The following is a 16,726-nucleotide window of genomic DNA, read 5'->3' as shown; positions in this document are numbered from 1 at the left end:
TAGATGTCGGCCTTATTTCAAATGAAGATCATGAGAGATGAGTCGATTCGCTTGTTGCTTCCGCGGCTGTTGTTTCGTCATGTTGAGCGTCGAGTATCCGTTTCCAGCATCCGTCCCAGTTGAATTTGATGCACTCATTGCCCCAGCTGCACCACCCGGCCACCAGATAGCGTGCGAAGATTTCCAGCACCCGGTGTTTCTCTTGCTTCGCAACGAGTGGCACCAGGAGCTCTTTCAGACACGGTTTGCGCGAGTGCAGATCCGGCACGCCTATGATGACCTTCCGCTTGACCTGCGAGGTTTCGTTCGACCCAGTGAAGTCACGTCTCCGACCAAGCAGGAACACCTCATAAGGCTTCCGCCACAAAGCATCAATTGGCGTGACTGGAGCTCCGAGAGCAGTGACTTTCAGCCAGATCCACTCCTCCACAGGTTGCACGCCCCAGTTCTCGAACAGTCCATTCGGGCCCAGTACAAGATCACGCACGGAGTGTTTGTTGGTGATCCAGACTCCAATAAAGCCGTCTTCTGTCATGAGGTTGTCTAGTTGCATGTCTAGGCTAGCGTCACGTATATCGGCTAGAGATGGTAGGGTGGCGTAAGTGGAGCCTGGGGTCTGATGTGTACGTTTGATGGATCTGTTCGGCCATGGAGGGTCGAGGATGATTAGGTCGAACCGCGGGAGGACCTTGGTTTTTGCAGCATGGGATTGAACTGCTTTGCGAAAGGAAGCAGCGTCTCGACAGTCCCCTATGAAGAATGAGGCGTTGGGTGGGACGTAAAAGCGGTGGATTGATGTGCTAGCGGAAGATTCGACGTCCAGAAGCTCGGTCTGGGTGGTGTCGTTGGAGAAGAAGTGGGCTGAGTGATCAGTAGCCTTGCGACTGTCATGATTAGTGCGAGAAGGAGGCAGTCTCATGGTGTACTGTTGCGAGTCATGCTTCTTGTCGAGAGCCAAAGCAGGGAGTAGATCAGACGGAAGCTGAGGTTCTGTGGCCAGTTCATGATCGCCAGGTGCGCCATCCGAGACATGCTTCAGCTTACGCTTCTTTGCTGCTCTGGGTCTTTCACTGACGAATGGCCTTGGCAAACACCAGCTCGCTGGACGTATGGCCTTGACACCCTCTAGTGCTTGCCGCAGGATGTCTCCGTACGCGCGGTGGACGTCCGAGGCGCCTGAATTTCCTTGCAGCGTGGCCTTTGCAGCTGCCGACTTGGGTTCGTTAGTGGTAAAGGGAGCGAGCAAAGGAGAGGAAGAGAGAAGGTTCAAAGGAAAGTCTGCTTCTGCGCCCTCTTGCGCAGCTGCGATTGATTCAGGGATGTCGAGGAGAGTGATGGTGGCTTCTGGATTCTGCCACAGGATGGCCGACCGTATGGACATACTCGACCATCACAGGGAGGCACTTAGAGACTCATGTAGCATGCACCTCGTCTTGGAAGGATGCATTCGGAGTGAAGGAGTGAAGTCGAGATGAACTCGGCTTATTTCGGGTGCTCGGTCCACGCGACTGTTTTCCAAAGCTTGGTCCGTCATCGGCTTTATGTTGCCTGTCATGCTCGTTCCCTCGCAAACCTGCACATCCTTATCTCCCTGTGAGCATTCACGCCACGCTGCGCTCTGCGGAGAGTACTTGACATCGACACGAGACGAGACTGCGACTGGAATCTTGACCGCAGCCAGCCCGCCAACCTGACCCTCATGTCTCGCACGCATGCAATCTCCCTCCCATAAGTAATACGCTCCTCACCCCTCCTCCCTCAACGCCCAAGCTGACGATTGCTACAGACATGCAGCGCAGAATCTACAGACCGACAAATCATCGGAGATGACACCATCTCCGCGCGCCGAGTCGACAAGCAGCGGCCCCGCCATTTGCGAGACCGACAGCACCCCCTTCCCCTCCCTCGAATCCTCCGAACCGCGGCAGCGACAACGCAAAATCTCCAAGCAGAGCTGGGAGTACGTCGTACGCAGTGGAGTGGCTGGTGGGATAGCGGCGTGCGCGGCCAAGACGGTAGTCGCTCCGCTCGACCGCGTCAAGATCCTGTTCCAAGCGAGCAATCCGCAGTTCCAGAAGTACACAGGCTCCTGGACGGGTGCTCTCGCGGCGATCAGAGACATCTACAGAAGCGACGGTGGGCGAGGGCTGTTTCGGGGGCACAGCGCGACGCTGCTGAGAATCTTCCCCTATGGCGGCATCAAGTTCTTGGCTTACGAGCAGATCCGCGCAATCGTCATCGCGAGCAAGGAGCAGGAGACGCCGTATCGCCGCTTCCTGGCCGGCTCGCTCGCCGGGTGCATGTCGGTGTGTACTACATACCCGCTGGAAGTGATTCGCGTGCGATTGGCGTGGGAGACAAAGAGCCAGAAGCGAATGACGGTGCGAGACATATGTCGAACGATCTATCATGAACGGCCGCCGTCGGTGCAGTCGCGCACCAACTTTCACGACACCTCGATGCCCCGTCCTGCCGCGGCGACCCTCGAGGCAACCAGCGCAGCGATCCAAGCCGTTGTGCCGCGATCTGGTATCGGCAACTTCTTCCGCGGCTTCACCCCGACCATCTGGGGTATGATCCCCTATGCCGGAGCGTCTTTCTTGACGCACGACGCGGCGGGGGATATGATGCGTTCTCCGCTCTTTGCCCCGTACACCATCCTTCCCTTGTCTGAACGATCGCAGGCTCAGCTGGCGCCCAACAAACCTCCACCTCTCCGTGCATGGGCGGAGCTCACTACCGGTGCAATGGCGGGCTTTGTATCACAAACGCTCTCCTACCCGCTGGAGGTGATTCGGCGACGAATGCAAGTGGGAGGGGTGGTTGGCGATGGACGCCGGTTAAGAATGGCCGAAGTGGCGCGAGACATTGTGCGGGAGCGGGGGTGGAAGGGGTTCTACGTGGGCCTGACGATTGGCTACATCAAGGTTATCCCGATGGTGGCGACGAGTTTCTATGTCTATGAAAGGCTGAAGGTGACATTTGGGATATAAATGAGGATGGCACGCAAGCTCATATGGTGCAGCGGGGAGTTGTGGCGACTGGTACAGGGGGGATTCAGGAATTTAGATACCTGAGAATGCATCGATTGACCCTGAGCAGTACACTAGACTGGATCATAATCGAGAGAGTTGATGTGGGCGGGGAGTGATAGGACACGGGAGGAGGATATATGGAATTTGTCCGTCCCACGACTTTCAGCTGTGATGGCTTCACCAAACGAAGCTCAATCCTCCTGCAACCCGTCCGGTTTTCTATCCAGCTGCTGCGGGCCCGGCTCGAACTCGGTGGTGGTCGCCCACTCGTCTCGGTAACGGACGATTTGCTGGTGCGGCCCTAAGCTTCTGCGACATCCTTCAGCCGAGCAATCGGGCAGAGAAGTGCAGACCATGGAGTGGCGGCGTCGGAATACTCGTGCACGTTGGCGCGGACGTGTGTTGTGGGGTCGATGGGTTGCGCAACGTTTTTTGCTGCCAACGACCTTGGTTCGAGTGATGAACATGTACCTTACTTATCCTTTTGCTACATGTTTATGCTGTGCCCCAGTCATTCTAGATATTCTAGCTGCACATTCTCGCTGCAATCTGTCGAAAGAAGACCAGATCGGGCTTCTCCGGTCGCTGCTCCTGTGCAGTCGTCTCGTCGTTATTGCGTTCCTCTACACTCTCGCTTGATTGCTCGTCATCCTCCTCCACAATCTGCCTATCGACTGGCGGCGCAAAAGCAGTGCCCAAAACCCCCGCCGGCAACTTGATGCCCTCCCGGTCCATAGTCAAGAGCAAAGCCTCCAACCGACTCCGCCTCATCCGATTCCGTGACGCCTCTTTGTGGACCTCCGGGATCCACGAGAAGAATGCCGTTTCCTCGTGGATAGGCAGGCAGACCTTGACACACTTCAACTGCTCTCGGTACTCCGGCTTCATGAGCGCCAGCCGCCGCACCGCCGCATTGACGCTGTACAGGTAGAAGACGCTGCTCGGGTAGTAGAAATGGAAGGCCTCGGCGTAGATCTGTCGGCAGGAGAGAAGAAGGCCGTAGAGTTGGATTGCGTGCGAGTTGGCGCTGGGCGTGCAGCTGTCTTTGAACAGGGCGGCGTCGAGAGGACAGACGACGTCAAGACGAATCCAGCTTGGGGGGTCGTGGAAGAGGTGGGAGTAGATCTTGTCACGGAGTTCTCGCGGGAGACTGAGTAATCGTGAGGCGCTCTGTTGGTCTGCCATTTGGATTTCGTTGTGGAGTGGGATTCAGGTGGTTGCAAGAGATGAGCAAGGTGAGTTTGGGTTGGAAGTTGGAGGATTGCGAGAGTGGGGAAGACCAGGCTGCAATCTTGATGCCCAACCGTCTGACAGACAGTCACGCAAAGGGGCTGGAGCTTTACTGCACCGATCGACATGGGACCTCGATGATTTCAAGCTCTAATCTATAGAAGAAATGTGGAAGTAAAAGCTGAGAAGGCTGCATTTTGTCTGGAGCCAAGCAGCGAGTTGCTTCGTTTGAAACTCGCGCTGACCATTGAATGTATATCGTACACACCACGTTGATAGAGGGCCGGCCCTTGAGTGGCGCGCGCTGCTGAGATGAGAGCGTCAAAAGTACGAACAGAAGGATGGCCTTCCCCTGCCCGCATTGCATCAAACGCCGCTGCCATGCACGGTATGTTCCCGCCTCTAGTCGGAGACCACGCAACTCGCCAATCCCGCATGTATTAATGACACGGCCGAAGGGTAGAACCATCTCTTTCCCTCTTACACTCTCCTCTCTACTCCACCCGATCGGATCCATCGTCCGATCCAGAGCCCATGCGCGATCCGGAGACAGATATGCTGGGGTCCACGGCAATCATCTCGGCCAAGACATCAAGAATTGGCTATGTTCATTGTCAGCAAGACCCGTCTCCACACACCATGCAAACATTTACACTCACCTTTGGAACGGTCTTGTCGTAGATGCCAACCAGCTCGCCGGGTTGCGGGTAGACCTTCAGCGCACGGTAGAAACACAACGCCGCCTCGACCGGGTCACTCCCATCCGTGCACATCTGCTCTCCTAGCGCCACTTGTTGCATGAAGTATTGCTCCGTCTTCTCAGGGTCGCGCTCGAAGCCCTCCTCATTCGCCTCCTGCACTGCTTGCTTCACCCGGTCCTTCTGCTCCCTCTCCGCCGCCAGCGCGGACTCTTCATCCAGCCGCGAGACCTTCTTGTGCTGGCGTTTGAGATGACGGCGGAAGTTGGGATCGCTGCGTCGTCGGTGGTCAAAGTAGATGGCGTATGCTACCGCTGCCGAGGCGATGAGGCCAGTCGTGGCAATCGCAACGCTCGCGAGGGAAATGCGCTCAGATGGGGTGGTGGAGGCCATGATGAATACGATGTGATGGTACCGTGTCTATCGTGGGCGGCAGAGGGTGGTCGCAATTGGCATGCGGGTGTGAAGGAAGGAGATGGAAATGTTGAATGGGACCAGGAAACTTTTGATGACTTGCTTGCTTGCTTTCCCTTTTCGGCGACGATTCCCGCGGTCCAAGCTCCCCACGCCTTCCGCCTAGTCTTTCCACACTATCCCTCCTTTCATTACTGCAACAACATACACATACGCGAGGTTACCAACGGTGTAAAGGACCGGCAAATGAAAGTATTACCACAGCTATCAAATGTGATGGAGCTCTTAATTACACATTAGTTCTTGCTCTGGCGTGGGCGCCCTCTCCCATCATGGATCTCGTCAAAAATGGACTGGCTCTTCCACGATACCTTCCGAATCCGAAGACCAGCGTCGTGTATTCCTCGGCTTTGACGCTTTCTCCTGCGGGACTGGGCCCCCGTTTGTAGCGCTCTCCGACACCATAGACCGCAGGCGAGTGGGCAGCTCGGTGGTGACGGCGGCTTGCGAGCCTACCCATGCCGTGAGCGCACGATCACATTCGCCAACGATCCTACCACCAGCGTTAGCAAGCTAAGAAGACGAGCGCGCGCATCGGGGTTTGGCAAGCTTACGCAGTGCTCGCCGCGTGCGCGGAGTATGTTGGTTGGTTTTCCTCGGGAGACGTGGGAACGTCTTGTACCAGCTGAAGTAGGTGTTTGCCATACCCGGCAATGATGGCCAACTTCTCGCCAAACTCTTGCATCGCGTCAAATTGGTATGCAAACCCGTACTTCACTCTCTCGTGGGTGATGGTCGACAGCTGCTTCTCCGCAACTATCAGCTGGGCGTTGGTTCGAACCAGCTCGTGTTCAAGAGATTCCAGCTCCTCGGCGTTGGGCTCTTCTTTAGCCCGTAGATTGGCAATCTGAGCGGCGGTCTTCTCTTGCTCTAGCCTGCGTGTCAGAGTGCATCGAGGGTCGCAAATCATCGGACAACGCACTATCTCTAACCGGCTGCACCACCTTTTCAATGTTGCGAATTGCTTTCAAAGCGATCCGGTATTGGTCGTATCGGTCGACGTATTGATCTTCAAGGTCGCCTACTTCGTGGATCAATACCGCCATCTTGCCCACCACGTCCGCCACATCATCTTCTTGCTCTTCCGCCCATGCGGAGAGTGCTTGCTGTCAGCCGATCAGAGGGACAGTACCAATGGGTGCCAGGATCTTGCCACACACCGCTCCATCCATGCGCTCCGTGCTAGCATTCTCCATGCTTCGCAGCGTATTCTTCTCCATGGCAATTAGTTTGGCCAACTTCTTGGCCAGTACTGGGTCTAAGACGCCTCCTGTGCTCTTTCGAATCGCATGTCCTGCGCCGGGTTAGGCAAACTTAGGCAAGATGGGTGCTACACGCAACCCACCAACGTTGTTGCTGATGAATCGCCGGGACTTGGCCAGCGAGACGGGAGCAAGCGGGTTCTCGATGGACGCCGCCGTTGGCGCCCTGATCGCGTCCCGCATGGAATGTAGGTGATGCATTCTGACAAAATTGTTGCGCTGTACAATGCGGGAGATCACACAGAAGTCGAGGTATCGTGGAGGGCCGCAACGCTTGCTCTACGCCATGCTTACTTCTTGTACGCAATAATTACGATTCTAACTTTGCCAACTTCGGTCTGGTCCATGTCATCATGACAGAGAGAGGGCCCGCCGAAGAGGTCGAGAATGTGCGTACCCTGCCTCCCCACGTGTGGTTGGAGAGCTGTGGTACGTGTAGGTAGAGTTCCACGCACGGTCAGAAGTTTGGTGACGTAGAGCTTCGAGTCGATCATGATTCTTTTACGCGCAAGGTACTTCAAGGAATCGGACAGCACTCCGTCTGCCGAAAGAGTGAGCTACTGCCACACTCACACGTTGTCAACTGCCGGACGACAGGGATCTGGCAGTAACAAGCACACGAGACGCTGGCGGATGCGAAACTCTGTAAGAGTGTCCAAGGCTCGGCACCATCTTTCTCAGTCGCTCGATAGTTATGATAAAGTGATACTGAGGAGACGGAGGAGGCCCGACTTGGGTTTGGTCGTTGTGATGGCCTGTCGTAGATGGTGTAGATGTACGAAAGACATGAGGTTTCTTGAGAGCAGGGATCTCCAGTAATAATCAAGATTCCCCATCTCCTTCGAGAATAGCGCATTTACCGGATTGGGTAAAGCATCCTCCTGCAGCTTCCGCCTACATGTACCTTCACCTGCCAACCTCGTCCCCTACCCCCACCTCCCTCCGCATTGTCACACTCGCTGCGAAGAATGTCGGACGAGAAGAGCAAGGGCATCTCTCTCCGCCGCAAAAAGACCACTCGTCCCACCATCTCCGGTCCACGCCTACTCAGCCACACGAGCCAAGAGCGCGACCAGTCGCAGACGACATGGGAGACGGGCAGTACGGCGTCGGGCAGTAATGCCAATCTCACCGTACCAGGAGAGGGTGGTCGCGGGGGCGCAGGAGAGAAAACGAGTGACTTAGTAAAGAGACGATACTCCACTCGCTTCGCTGGAGGCATCCCCCAGCCCGATGGCGCCGTCCCCTCCGTCCCCAATATCCCCACTCAGTACGCCCGGTCCATGCGCAGTGGAAGCAGAGACGATGGCGATCGCAGTCAGTCGCGTGATGGAGGCCCTCGTTCGCCCGCTCGCAGCATCGCGAGCAACGCAGGGCGTCTCCAGGTCGACATGCGTGCGTTGAAAGAGCCCAACCTGCAGCCGGACAAATACATTCAATCCATCCTGTCCGATGCCACCGAAGTCGACATCCGCGCTTATGTGCAGGACCTACAGAATGTCAAAGATCACGCCAGCACCGACCTCCAGCACAACGTCTTCCAGAACCGCACGCAATTCATCAAGATATCTCAGGAGGCGGACAAGCTAAAGTCGGAGATGAGGACGCTGCGGACTTTGATGGGCGAGCTGACTGGCGCTTTGGGTCAGGCGACGAGCGTTGGTGCGAATGCGGGTGAAGGTGGCGTAAACGGCGAAGGGAGCTCGTCTCTCTCGGTGGCCGATAGAAAGCGCGCGAATAGAAGCAGTGTCGCCAACCTGGAAGCCATGTGGTCTTCCCATCTACAGACGTTGTGGAAGAGGGTGGAGGGCTCGCAAAAGTACCTGCCCGCCCTGCCCGGACGCCACATCATTATGGAAAGCCAACGCTGGGTGGAGCTCAATGCCGCTACTTGGAAGCCGCGAAGGCGGGTCGGCTTGGTGCTACTCAACGACCACCTCCTGGTCGCAAGCGAGAAGAAACGCAAAGATCTCGTGCAGACCGACAATACCAAGTCGAAACACCAAAGCACGGCGTTTGGCGCACAGGGAGCAATCCAAACCACTTACGTCGCCGAACGCTGCTGGCTGCTCCAAGATGTCAGTCTTGCCGACATCTCCTCTAGTGCGTCATTTGGCAACAGTACCAGCTCCAGAGAGAACGCAGCCATAGCCAATGCAATCAGCATTCGTGCCGGCAACGAGAGCTTCACGTATGCTACCTCGGACAACAGTGAGAAAGCGGGCTTTCTCGTGGCTTTTAGGAAAGCGCAGGAGGACTTGCGCAAGCTGATGGCTGCAGAGCACGGCCAGCGACAGAATCAGCTAGACGAGTTGGCCCGTATGACGGGTGTGAGGGATCCAAAGTTGTTGAAGAAAGCTGCAGCCGCAGCGCGGGCCAATGACGAGAAACACGCTGCTGGAGGCCTGTCTCGGAGCGACTCCATCTTGGTGGATGCAGACGGACGACAGCAGAGTATCCGCTCGGTAGAGAGTCAAATTGACACCCTCGATATCGACATTGCACTGCAGCGCTTCGAAGAGGCCGTGGCAAAGACGGAGAAGCTGCGCAAGCTTGGTCGCAGCATCCGCTCCAACGCCGCCGCCTCCGAGATCATTCTCACCAAGGTCAACGAACGTGCCAGCAAGCTCGCGGCCAGCATTGCCCGCCAGCTCGTTCAGACGAGTTCGGCGACGGAAAAGACGAAAGAAAATGTGTCCTGGCTCCTCCGTCTCGGATTCGAAGAAATGGCCCGCACGCGCTACCTCGATTCTCGCACTGAAACGATTCGCCTTCGAACCCGGCAATTACCTTTCAGCGGCGCGTTGCCGCCGTACCTGCATGCGTTCGCCTTTACCACCTTTACCTTGATCTTGCATACGCTGCGGACATTCAGTGCTAGTTTCCCAGCCAGCAGCGGAAGCAGTGGGGTGAAGTGGGCCAAGGAAAGAGTGGAAGAGTTCAATGCAGGGCTAGAGCGCGCGATCAGTGGGGTGGAGCGTGGGAGTGAGCTGTGGGAGACTTGCCTGCAGGTTGTCAGGGAACGGGCAGAGGTACTGCGGGAGGTCAGCGTGGATTTCCGAACGCTGATTGGCAAGAATCTGGTTGGTGAGGAGGCGAGTGGCAAGGATGGTCAGCAGAGTGGCGCGCAAAACGCTGCGATCGGGCTTGGCGTCAGTACTTGAAGGCGCGAGGAGATCGGACCGGCAGCCTTGGACGAGCTTATGAGCTTCATACGACGACATTACTACACCTCAACTACGTTATGGAGAGCGTCTCAAGTTCCAGAGTTTCGACAACGAGAAACATCGGCCTACACCTGGGCCAGCAAAACCGACGGTGAGCATCCTCTCTTCCCTTTTCGTCACCATCTTCCACTGCGTTTTTCGGAACTTTCTTCAGTTATCCTCAGCTTTCGCTCTTCGATGCACTTGGCGTTGCGCGACTTTCTTCGTTTTCGTACTGTCAACCAGCGGATCACGCATTTTGGTACCTGGATAGCTTCGTTCCTGGGGCAGCGGTCTCGAGCGAATTCTCTCTTTCGCTCGACCGCCCTACCTATATATCTCCCCCCTTTTCCCAGTTTGTTTCTTTTTTCACAGTTTCCAACAACTCCATCCACCATCATACAACCACGTCTTACACCCATCAACTTCAAACATCCCCACCAATCCAAACCAGCTACAAACAATCCAACATGGCCGCCATGTACAACGTCACTCTGCTGGAGCTCAACATGGTCGCCAGACCCAGGGTCACTCTGCTGACACTCCCCGTCAGTGTCCGCAAAAACATCTACGCCAGTGAGTCCTCCGGCCGCCCATCCCAACCCCTCCGCTATACTGTGTCCATGCTGACTCTGCCATTGCAGTGGTGTTCAGCGATTCCAACCTCAAGATCTCCTCCAGCGCCCGCCAACGCAAGGACAAGCCGACGCCGCCCTCCGTGGGCATCCTACTAGCTAACAAGCAACTCTACGACGAAGCAATCACGCAGTACTACCGCTACACCACCTTCTACATGACGCACAGCACCAAAGCAGCCAAAGCAGCGGCGTCGTGGATCGCGGCCATCCCCGTCATGTACCGAGTCGAAATCCAGGACATTGTCATCCTCGACGCCAGTATCAGTGGTGTGTGGCTCGGCCTGGACGGACCCATCCTAGTCGACGACGACCCGGCCATGGTATCGCGCGCAAAGGCGTATGATGGGAAAGCGCTGGCAGCCCGACGGGAGGCGAGGGTGATAGATGCCTTCGAGCCGAAGCTGACGGCGAGGCGTGTCAGGCTTGCGGAGGGGGTGTTGCGCGTGGTTATGGTATCTTCGAGGGAGGGAAGGATGTTCTTGGAGGAAATGGGAACGACATTGCAGGCTGTTATGCAACATTAGCATTGTTGTTCTCTGTCAGCTAGCTTGTCAGTATTGCAGAACCGAGTCAAGGATGTTGTGAGCTCTACCTGATATTCCCCATCGTCTTTGTACCTTCCCGATCCGGAGCTCCCCACCTGTTCTTCCCCATCCGCCCCAAATGTCTCTCAGGTGCTCGACGTATTCAGAGCATCACAACACCCACCACTAAATCATCCAGATTCGATAACATGGCTTCATCCGAATCACCACTCTTAAACCTACCGCAAGAAATCCGCGACATGATCTACAGCCTGCTCGTATCCCGCGAGACCATCTACATCGGGCGGCGCAAAGTGCCCCCGCACCACTGCCACGGCATCATCCTCGCCAGCAAACAAACGCACCGTGAGACGATCGAGCTCTTCTATAGAACGAGCGTATTCGCCATTGCCTCGGAGAATGTAAAGGATGGTCTCGAATGGATCGTCGGGTTACCGGACCGTTATCGCGATCTTCTGAGCCGCATTATCTTTCTGAGGAGCGCGAGGTATATTGACACTTATTCTATGATTCGAATGCGGGCGTTGGGGGATGCTGCGCATCGGGAGTTTTTACTGGAGCCTTTGGTGCGTAGTTTGGAGGAGAAGGGACTTAGCATGAGGGAGGGCGTGTTGGCTGCGGAGTATGCTGTTTGGTAACGAGGGCGCGACAGTAAATGGAAGTCGATGAAGTATTCTGTATTACGAAATCGAGACGGTAGTGACTGAAAGGTGGTTTGCTATAGTAAAGCAGTCGTAATTCATGATCCATTTTATCCAACCAAATCCGTGACCGCCTCTGGACACCCGCCCCAGACCAGCGCCTTGTCGCCCCAGCGCTGTGGATGCGGCGCAAGAAAGCGCACTCGTTTCTTCTGCTCGTCCACCTCCGACACATACAGAAAGCCCATGACTGCGCTGTCCCGTATTGTGAAGTCGTCACTGTCGCCATCGCAGTACTTGATTGCGACGAGCCTGCCCAGCATCGCATTGGTAGGCGTCATCTTTTCGAAGTCATCCGCAGATGCTTTAGGTGCAGTGTATGGTGAGTCGTCCTCGTCTTCGTCCTTGGTATAGCTCGACGCCGCCGCGGCCAAGGTGGCCGAATTGGCTCGATAGACGCTCAGCTCCGCGAAGCCGCAGATATGGCTGTGGGGATTTAATGGCTCTTTGCTGGTGCCGAAGAAGTACTGTCGTATTTGTTGATTTGCTAATTGCTTCAAAAAGCCGGCATCTCGTTCTACGGCACCGCCGGGCTTCGATACGCGCAGGACGGGGATGCCTTCGCCTTCTGCTGATGCTGCCTGCTTAGGGCCGAAGCGACGGTTCAGGTCGTTGTACAAACGCTCAGAACCTAGGGTCAGGATGAGGGTGATGCTGAATTCGGAGACCAGATGCGCGATCATGTCGTAGTTGCTCTTGGGATCGTTGAGCAGGCCGGGAGTGTCGATCATCAGGCCGCTTTCTTTCGAAACTTTGTCTTCCTCCATCCTGTTGAGTACTGATAATGCCGTGCGAGTGATGAGAGCTTTATAGACGTCCGGCCGTTCCGTTGGTGAGGAGTACGGGCAGTGATAGATGAGGGGAGTCTTGATGGGAGTGACAGTTGGACCGGAGATGGGCGCAATTCCGTAGCCATTCTCCACATCCAGTTGCGAGCCTACTGTCACCGCAGTGAAACTTCCAGGAGGCGCCAATAGTCCTTCGCGCGGATCGACATTGACGATGGCTGGGGTCCGACCGCATTTGACACTCCAGCCCGCAAGGCTTCTCACGAGACTGCTCTTGCCGACAGATTCAGGGCCGACGACCAGTACTCGCGGCCCTCCATCGTTGGTACCATGAGCCAAGTCACGCGCAGACTCAAGCATGCCATGCACATTCAGCCATTCCACGGCATACTCGGTCTCGAGTCCAGCATATTCACTCTCCGCGTCACCAGATAACTCGAGCTGACAGCCGTGCCAAGTGAAGATGACTCCTTTGGCCCCGGAGAAGCTGTAGCGCTGGTTCAGCGCGAGTTCCACGCCGAAGATCTCGGCGTTACCGCTAAGGAGCCGGACGTGGTATTGTTGGTGAAAATTCACCTCGAAGCGCCATTCCGTGCGCGCGCCCAACTCCTCGGTTCGTGTTGACTGGGAGTTGCTCGATGTTCCCGGGCCAAGAGCGCTGTGTGATGACGACGGTTGTGAGAGTCCCAGTCCTGGTAGTGACAGCCCTGGCAATGACATTGTCGATGGAGTGTATTGTTGCAATTGTTCAGATGTGTTTGAAGATGCATGTGGTGGAATTCTGGCGGGATTGATTGGCGGCGGCAAGCGGAAGCTAGCGGACGTGCCTGCAGCAACGACATTTTTTCCCTTTTAGTCAAGTCTGTCCTCCCACTCCTTCCTCCCTTTTCTCCTCATAACCCGACATTCATGCTGACCTATCACCATGACCACGCCGGCGGCGGACGCACGTCTCCGCTTCCTGAACGGGGTGGCCGAGAGGCTTATGGTCTCATCGCCCGCGACATCCGCTTACGTGCAATCGGTCCGGCTGGCTGCGCTCCACAACGATGAATCGAGGGACGGAGGGGATGGCATTTGCACCGCTTGTGGAAATATTTTGATTTTTGGCTGGTCTTGCGACATACCCAAAACGGAAAAACGCACCAGGTCAACGCGTATCGCTAGCAGCCTGGATCATCAACAACGCATGGCCGCGCAGTGCGTGAGGTGCGACTCCTCAACATTCATCAACAAGGCAAAGCGAAGGAAGACCAAGCGAAGCCCCCAAACGAGCAAACTCCCGCAGCCTCAAGTTCTAGAGCCGGTCCAGAGTGCATCACTCGAAACGGAAAAGCCAAGCGCTCGGAGGAGACCTCGCAACAAGAAGGCGAGCCTGCAGTCAATGATAGCCAACAAACCAACGTCGAATTCCGGCAGAAGTACTGGATTCGGTCTTGATCTGATGGATCTCATGAAGACGTGACGGCCGCTATGAGCTACGATGCAACGGATATCAAGGTTGAACGATTAATGAGTGGAGCACATTGGGTGGAAGTCTGCATGAATTGATTCAAATTATGGAGGCGTCAAGGCAAGGATTGTTGATCTTGTAGAGAAATGTAGGCGTAGAGCATGAAATGGAGAGCGGCTGCGAGGCTGTGGCAGATCTCACGAACAACATCTCCCAAGTTTGATCCAGCATCCGCCAAAAATTTCGACAGGGCTTCGGAGAGCGGCCATTCGACCGGCAGCGTTCTCGATAAGGGTGATCTCCAATTATCACTGTAGATGGCGGTTTTGGCACATTTCCTCCTCGCAGGGAAGCTGAAAGTCCGTCCAGCACTCGCCGAATTTCGAGCGAGGCCGACCTGGAGAGGCGCCCACTCGGGCAACCTCGCCATCCCGCCCGACTCCCGTTGGCGCCCGCGCTTTCGTGTCCAATCAGAGCCTGCAATATTCTGAGGTGACTTCGACAGCATCTTTCCACAATACCTGCACCCAACATCACCGTCTAAACAGGAACACAGTCAAATCATGGAGAGCTCTCTTGTTAACGGAGCGAACTGATGCAAGCTTACTGCTGGATCTTGGCTAATAACAATCCCTTCAGTCCGCCATTCCAACACCCTGATACCTCCTTCCGTCTCTTCAACGACTGCAATCGTTGCTGGCTTCTACACGACAACCTTACACCTTCACATTCTGTGATCCCTCGTCCTACCAACTTGGAAAGTAGACCTGACCTGCTGGGCTTTTGATTGTCAACCATCCAACTTCTTCCCTCTCCCCGAGAGTTCTCGTTTCCGGTGTCAAATCCTGAAGAAGACGAGCATACCACCCAGACAACACGGACGAAATTCAGACTTTTTGACGTAACGCCACAACCAACATGGACACAGAACTCCACCAGACTCAGGGCATCCGCCTCGCAGTCGAAGGCTGCGGCCACGGCACCCTCCACGCCATCTACGCCTCCGTCGCCGAAGCCTGCAAACGCAAGCACTGGCCCGATGTCGACCTGCTCATCATCGGCGGAGACTTCCAAGCAGTCCGCAACGCCTACGATCTCAATTGCGTCAGCATGCCGCCCAAATACCGCGAAATGGCCGACTTCCACGAATACTACTCCGGCCAGCGCGTCGCTCCCTACCTCACTGTTTTCGTCGGCGGCAACCACGAGGCCAGCAATCACTTGTTCGAACTCTACTACGGCGGCTGGGTGGCGCCCAACATCTACTACATGGGCGCCGCCAATGTGCTGCGCTTGGGTCCACTGCGCATCGCCGGCCTCAGTGGGATTTGGAAGGGCTACGACTACCGGAAGCCGCACTTTGAGAGACTGCCTTATAACGAGAATGACCTGAAGAGCATCTACCACGTGCGCGAGCGAGACGTGAGGAAGCTGTTACAGGTGAGAAGTCAGGTCGACATCGGTATCAGTCATGATTGGCCAAAGGGCGTGGAGTGGAAGGGCGATTGGAAACAACTGTTTCGCTTCAAGCCGCATTTGGAGCAGGATGCGCGCAACGGACAACTCGGGAGTGTGGCTGCAAAATACGCTATGGACTGGCTACGTCCGAAGCTGTGGTTCAGTGCTCATCTGCATTGCAAGTATGCGGCCATTGTCAACTACAACGAGGGGGAGGACGGCTCGCAGCAGCCTCCAACCGCTGGGACTTCAAACGGCCAATCAGCAAAGAACGAGGACGAAATTGACTTGGAAGACACTGCCCAGCAAGGAGACATGAAGAATACAGATGAGATTGATCTGGATCTAGACGACGACGTCGTGCCGCCGACATTGAATGGCGCGGCAGTTGCTGCACCACCTACCAATCAAGACGAGATAAACCTGGACCTCGACGATGATGCCCCTGCAACATCCGGTCCCGCAAGCAAGACGACGGATTCCGACCCCAGTACCGCAGACGTCTCGCTTGAAGCGGCTCGCGCAGCTCTGCCTGAAGCATTCCGACGCCCTGCACCACAGCAACCTCGTCAGGAACCTCGCAAGCCACCGCCGCAAATCGATAACGCCACCACCCATTTCCTGGCTCTGGACAAGTGCTTGCCTGGAAGACACTTCCTGCAGCTCATGGAGGTGCCATGCGAGGGCGAGGTAGACAGCCTGCGACCGCTGAAGCTCACGTACGATCGCGAATGGCTTGCCATCACCCGAACATTCGCCATGGATGGTCCCTCTCCGATCGCTGATGCTGACGTCCCCGAGAAAGATCGGACCAACTCCATACTCGAAGACTATGGAGAAATGATCGACAAGCGAAGGCTTTGGGTTGACGAGCATGTCAGCGACGCCGATTTGGTCGTCCCGGAGAATTTCGAGATTACAGCCCCCGTTTATGATGGTGGGAACTGGAACCTCCCTCAGTACGCTGACGGCCGAGAACATCCCAATCCCCAAACTGCGCGCTTCTGCAAGATGTTGGACATCCCCAACGCATTTGAGATTACCGACGAGGAGATTGATCGCCGAATGAGGAGCGGCCCGCGCATCGACCCCGTATCAGAGCGGTCCAACGGTGGAAGAGGACAAGGTGGATCGCACCAAGGGAGATATCGTGGTGGCGGCAGAAACCGAGGCGGGCGTGGTCGTGGCCGTGGCCGCGCTTGGTGAGGATGTGGCAACTGCAACGGGATACATGCACC

At 55.9% G+C, this 16,726-nt stretch overlaps 11 protein-coding genes across 11 annotated transcripts; 6 read left to right on the top strand and 5 right to left on the bottom strand.

Annotated features, from left to right (window-relative positions):
- Positions 1-70: 70 nt before the first annotated feature.
- Positions 71-1,369, bottom strand: BDY17DRAFT_238635 (MT-A70-domain-containing protein; the record flags this gene model as incomplete). The annotated part of the gene is made up of 1 exon (XM_033730334.1): positions 71-1,369. A coding segment is annotated over one exon (1,299 nt), but the record flags the coding sequence as incomplete, so codon positions are not given.
- A 143-nt stretch (positions 1,370-1,512) lies between these two features.
- Positions 1,513-3,181, top strand: BDY17DRAFT_139375 (mitochondrial carrier domain-containing protein). The gene is made up of 2 exons (XM_033729493.1): positions 1,513-1,732; positions 1,787-3,181. Exons 1-2 carry the CDS (start codon positions 1,713-1,715, stop codon positions 2,991-2,993), a joined length of 1,227 nt encoding a protein of 408 aa, XP_033589569.1. The 5' UTR covers positions 1,513-1,712; the 3' UTR covers positions 2,994-3,181.
- Positions 3,182-3,469: 288 nt separating this feature from the next.
- BDY17DRAFT_296609 (uncharacterized protein) lies at positions 3,470-4,414 on the bottom strand. Its single transcript, XM_033733477.1, has one exon. It carries the CDS (start codon positions 4,218-4,220, stop codon positions 3,561-3,563), a length of 660 nt encoding a protein of 219 aa, XP_033589568.1. The 5' UTR covers positions 4,221-4,414; the 3' UTR covers positions 3,470-3,560.
- Position 4,415: 1 nt separating this feature from the next.
- On the bottom strand, positions 4,416-5,575 carry BDY17DRAFT_265222 (mitochondrial outer membrane translocase complex, subunit Tom20 domain-containing protein). Its single transcript, XM_033731893.1, has 2 exons — positions 4,925-5,575; positions 4,416-4,867 (listed from the first exon to the last, which is right to left on the bottom strand). Exons 1-2 carry the CDS (start codon positions 5,354-5,356, stop codon positions 4,760-4,762), a joined length of 540 nt encoding a protein of 179 aa, XP_033589567.1. The 5' UTR covers positions 5,357-5,575; the 3' UTR covers positions 4,416-4,759.
- A 144-nt stretch (positions 5,576-5,719) lies between these two features.
- BDY17DRAFT_323762 (sphingolipid long chain base sensory protein) lies at positions 5,720-6,882 on the bottom strand (the record flags this gene model as incomplete). The annotated part of the gene is made up of 5 exons (XM_033737078.1): positions 5,720-5,930; positions 5,992-6,307; positions 6,360-6,543; positions 6,598-6,731; positions 6,783-6,882. 5 exons carry the CDS (start codon positions 6,880-6,882, stop codon positions 5,720-5,722), a joined length of 945 nt encoding a protein of 314 aa, XP_033589566.1.
- A 785-nt stretch (positions 6,883-7,667) lies between these two features.
- BDY17DRAFT_323761 (uncharacterized protein) lies at positions 7,668-9,863 on the top strand (the record flags this gene model as incomplete). Its single annotated transcript, XM_033737077.1, has 1 exon — positions 7,668-9,863. One exon carries the CDS (start codon positions 7,668-7,670, stop codon positions 9,861-9,863), a length of 2,196 nt encoding a protein of 731 aa, XP_033589565.1.
- Positions 9,864-10,375: 512 nt separating this feature from the next.
- On the top strand, positions 10,376-11,067 carry BDY17DRAFT_323760 (uncharacterized protein; the record flags this gene model as incomplete). The annotated part of the gene is made up of 2 exons (XM_033737076.1): positions 10,376-10,481; positions 10,550-11,067. The coding sequence occupies 2 exons, from the start codon at positions 10,376-10,378 to the stop codon at positions 11,065-11,067; spliced, it is 624 nt and encodes a 207-aa protein (XP_033589564.1).
- A 209-nt stretch (positions 11,068-11,276) lies between these two features.
- Positions 11,277-11,726, top strand: BDY17DRAFT_323759 (uncharacterized protein; the record flags this gene model as incomplete). Its single annotated transcript, XM_033737075.1, has 1 exon — positions 11,277-11,726. One exon carries the CDS (start codon positions 11,277-11,279, stop codon positions 11,724-11,726), a length of 450 nt encoding a protein of 149 aa, XP_033589563.1.
- Positions 11,727-11,777: 51 nt separating this feature from the next.
- Positions 11,778-13,341, bottom strand: BDY17DRAFT_139342 (Pre-mRNA cleavage complex II protein Clp1-domain-containing protein). Its single transcript, XM_033729491.1, has one exon. The coding sequence runs from the start codon at positions 13,295-13,297 to the stop codon at positions 11,840-11,842; it is 1,458 nt and encodes a 485-aa protein (XP_033589562.1). The 5' UTR covers positions 13,298-13,341; the 3' UTR covers positions 11,778-11,839.
- Positions 13,342-13,469: 128 nt separating this feature from the next.
- On the top strand, positions 13,470-14,234 carry BDY17DRAFT_296603 (uncharacterized protein). Its single transcript, XM_033733476.1, has one exon. It carries the CDS (start codon positions 13,503-13,505, stop codon positions 14,040-14,042), a length of 540 nt encoding a protein of 179 aa, XP_033589561.1. The 5' UTR covers positions 13,470-13,502; the 3' UTR covers positions 14,043-14,234.
- A 714-nt stretch (positions 14,235-14,948) lies between these two features.
- On the top strand, positions 14,949-16,694 carry BDY17DRAFT_249687 (lariat debranching enzyme, C-terminal domain-containing protein; the record flags this gene model as incomplete). The annotated part of the gene is made up of 2 exons (XM_033731009.1): positions 14,949-15,683; positions 16,074-16,694. 2 exons carry the CDS (start codon positions 14,949-14,951, stop codon positions 16,692-16,694), a joined length of 1,356 nt encoding a protein of 451 aa, XP_033589560.1.
- Positions 16,695-16,726: the final 32 nt, after the last annotated feature.

This window comes from Neohortaea acidophila (assembly GCF_010093505.1).
Source record: "Neohortaea acidophila strain CBS 113389 unplaced genomic scaffold BDY17scaffold_5, whole genome shotgun sequence".
NCBI classification, from domain to species: Eukaryota; Fungi; Ascomycota; class Dothideomycetes; order Mycosphaerellales; family Teratosphaeriaceae; genus Neohortaea; species Neohortaea acidophila.
This window is presented reverse-complemented; position numbering and strand designations above follow the sequence as displayed.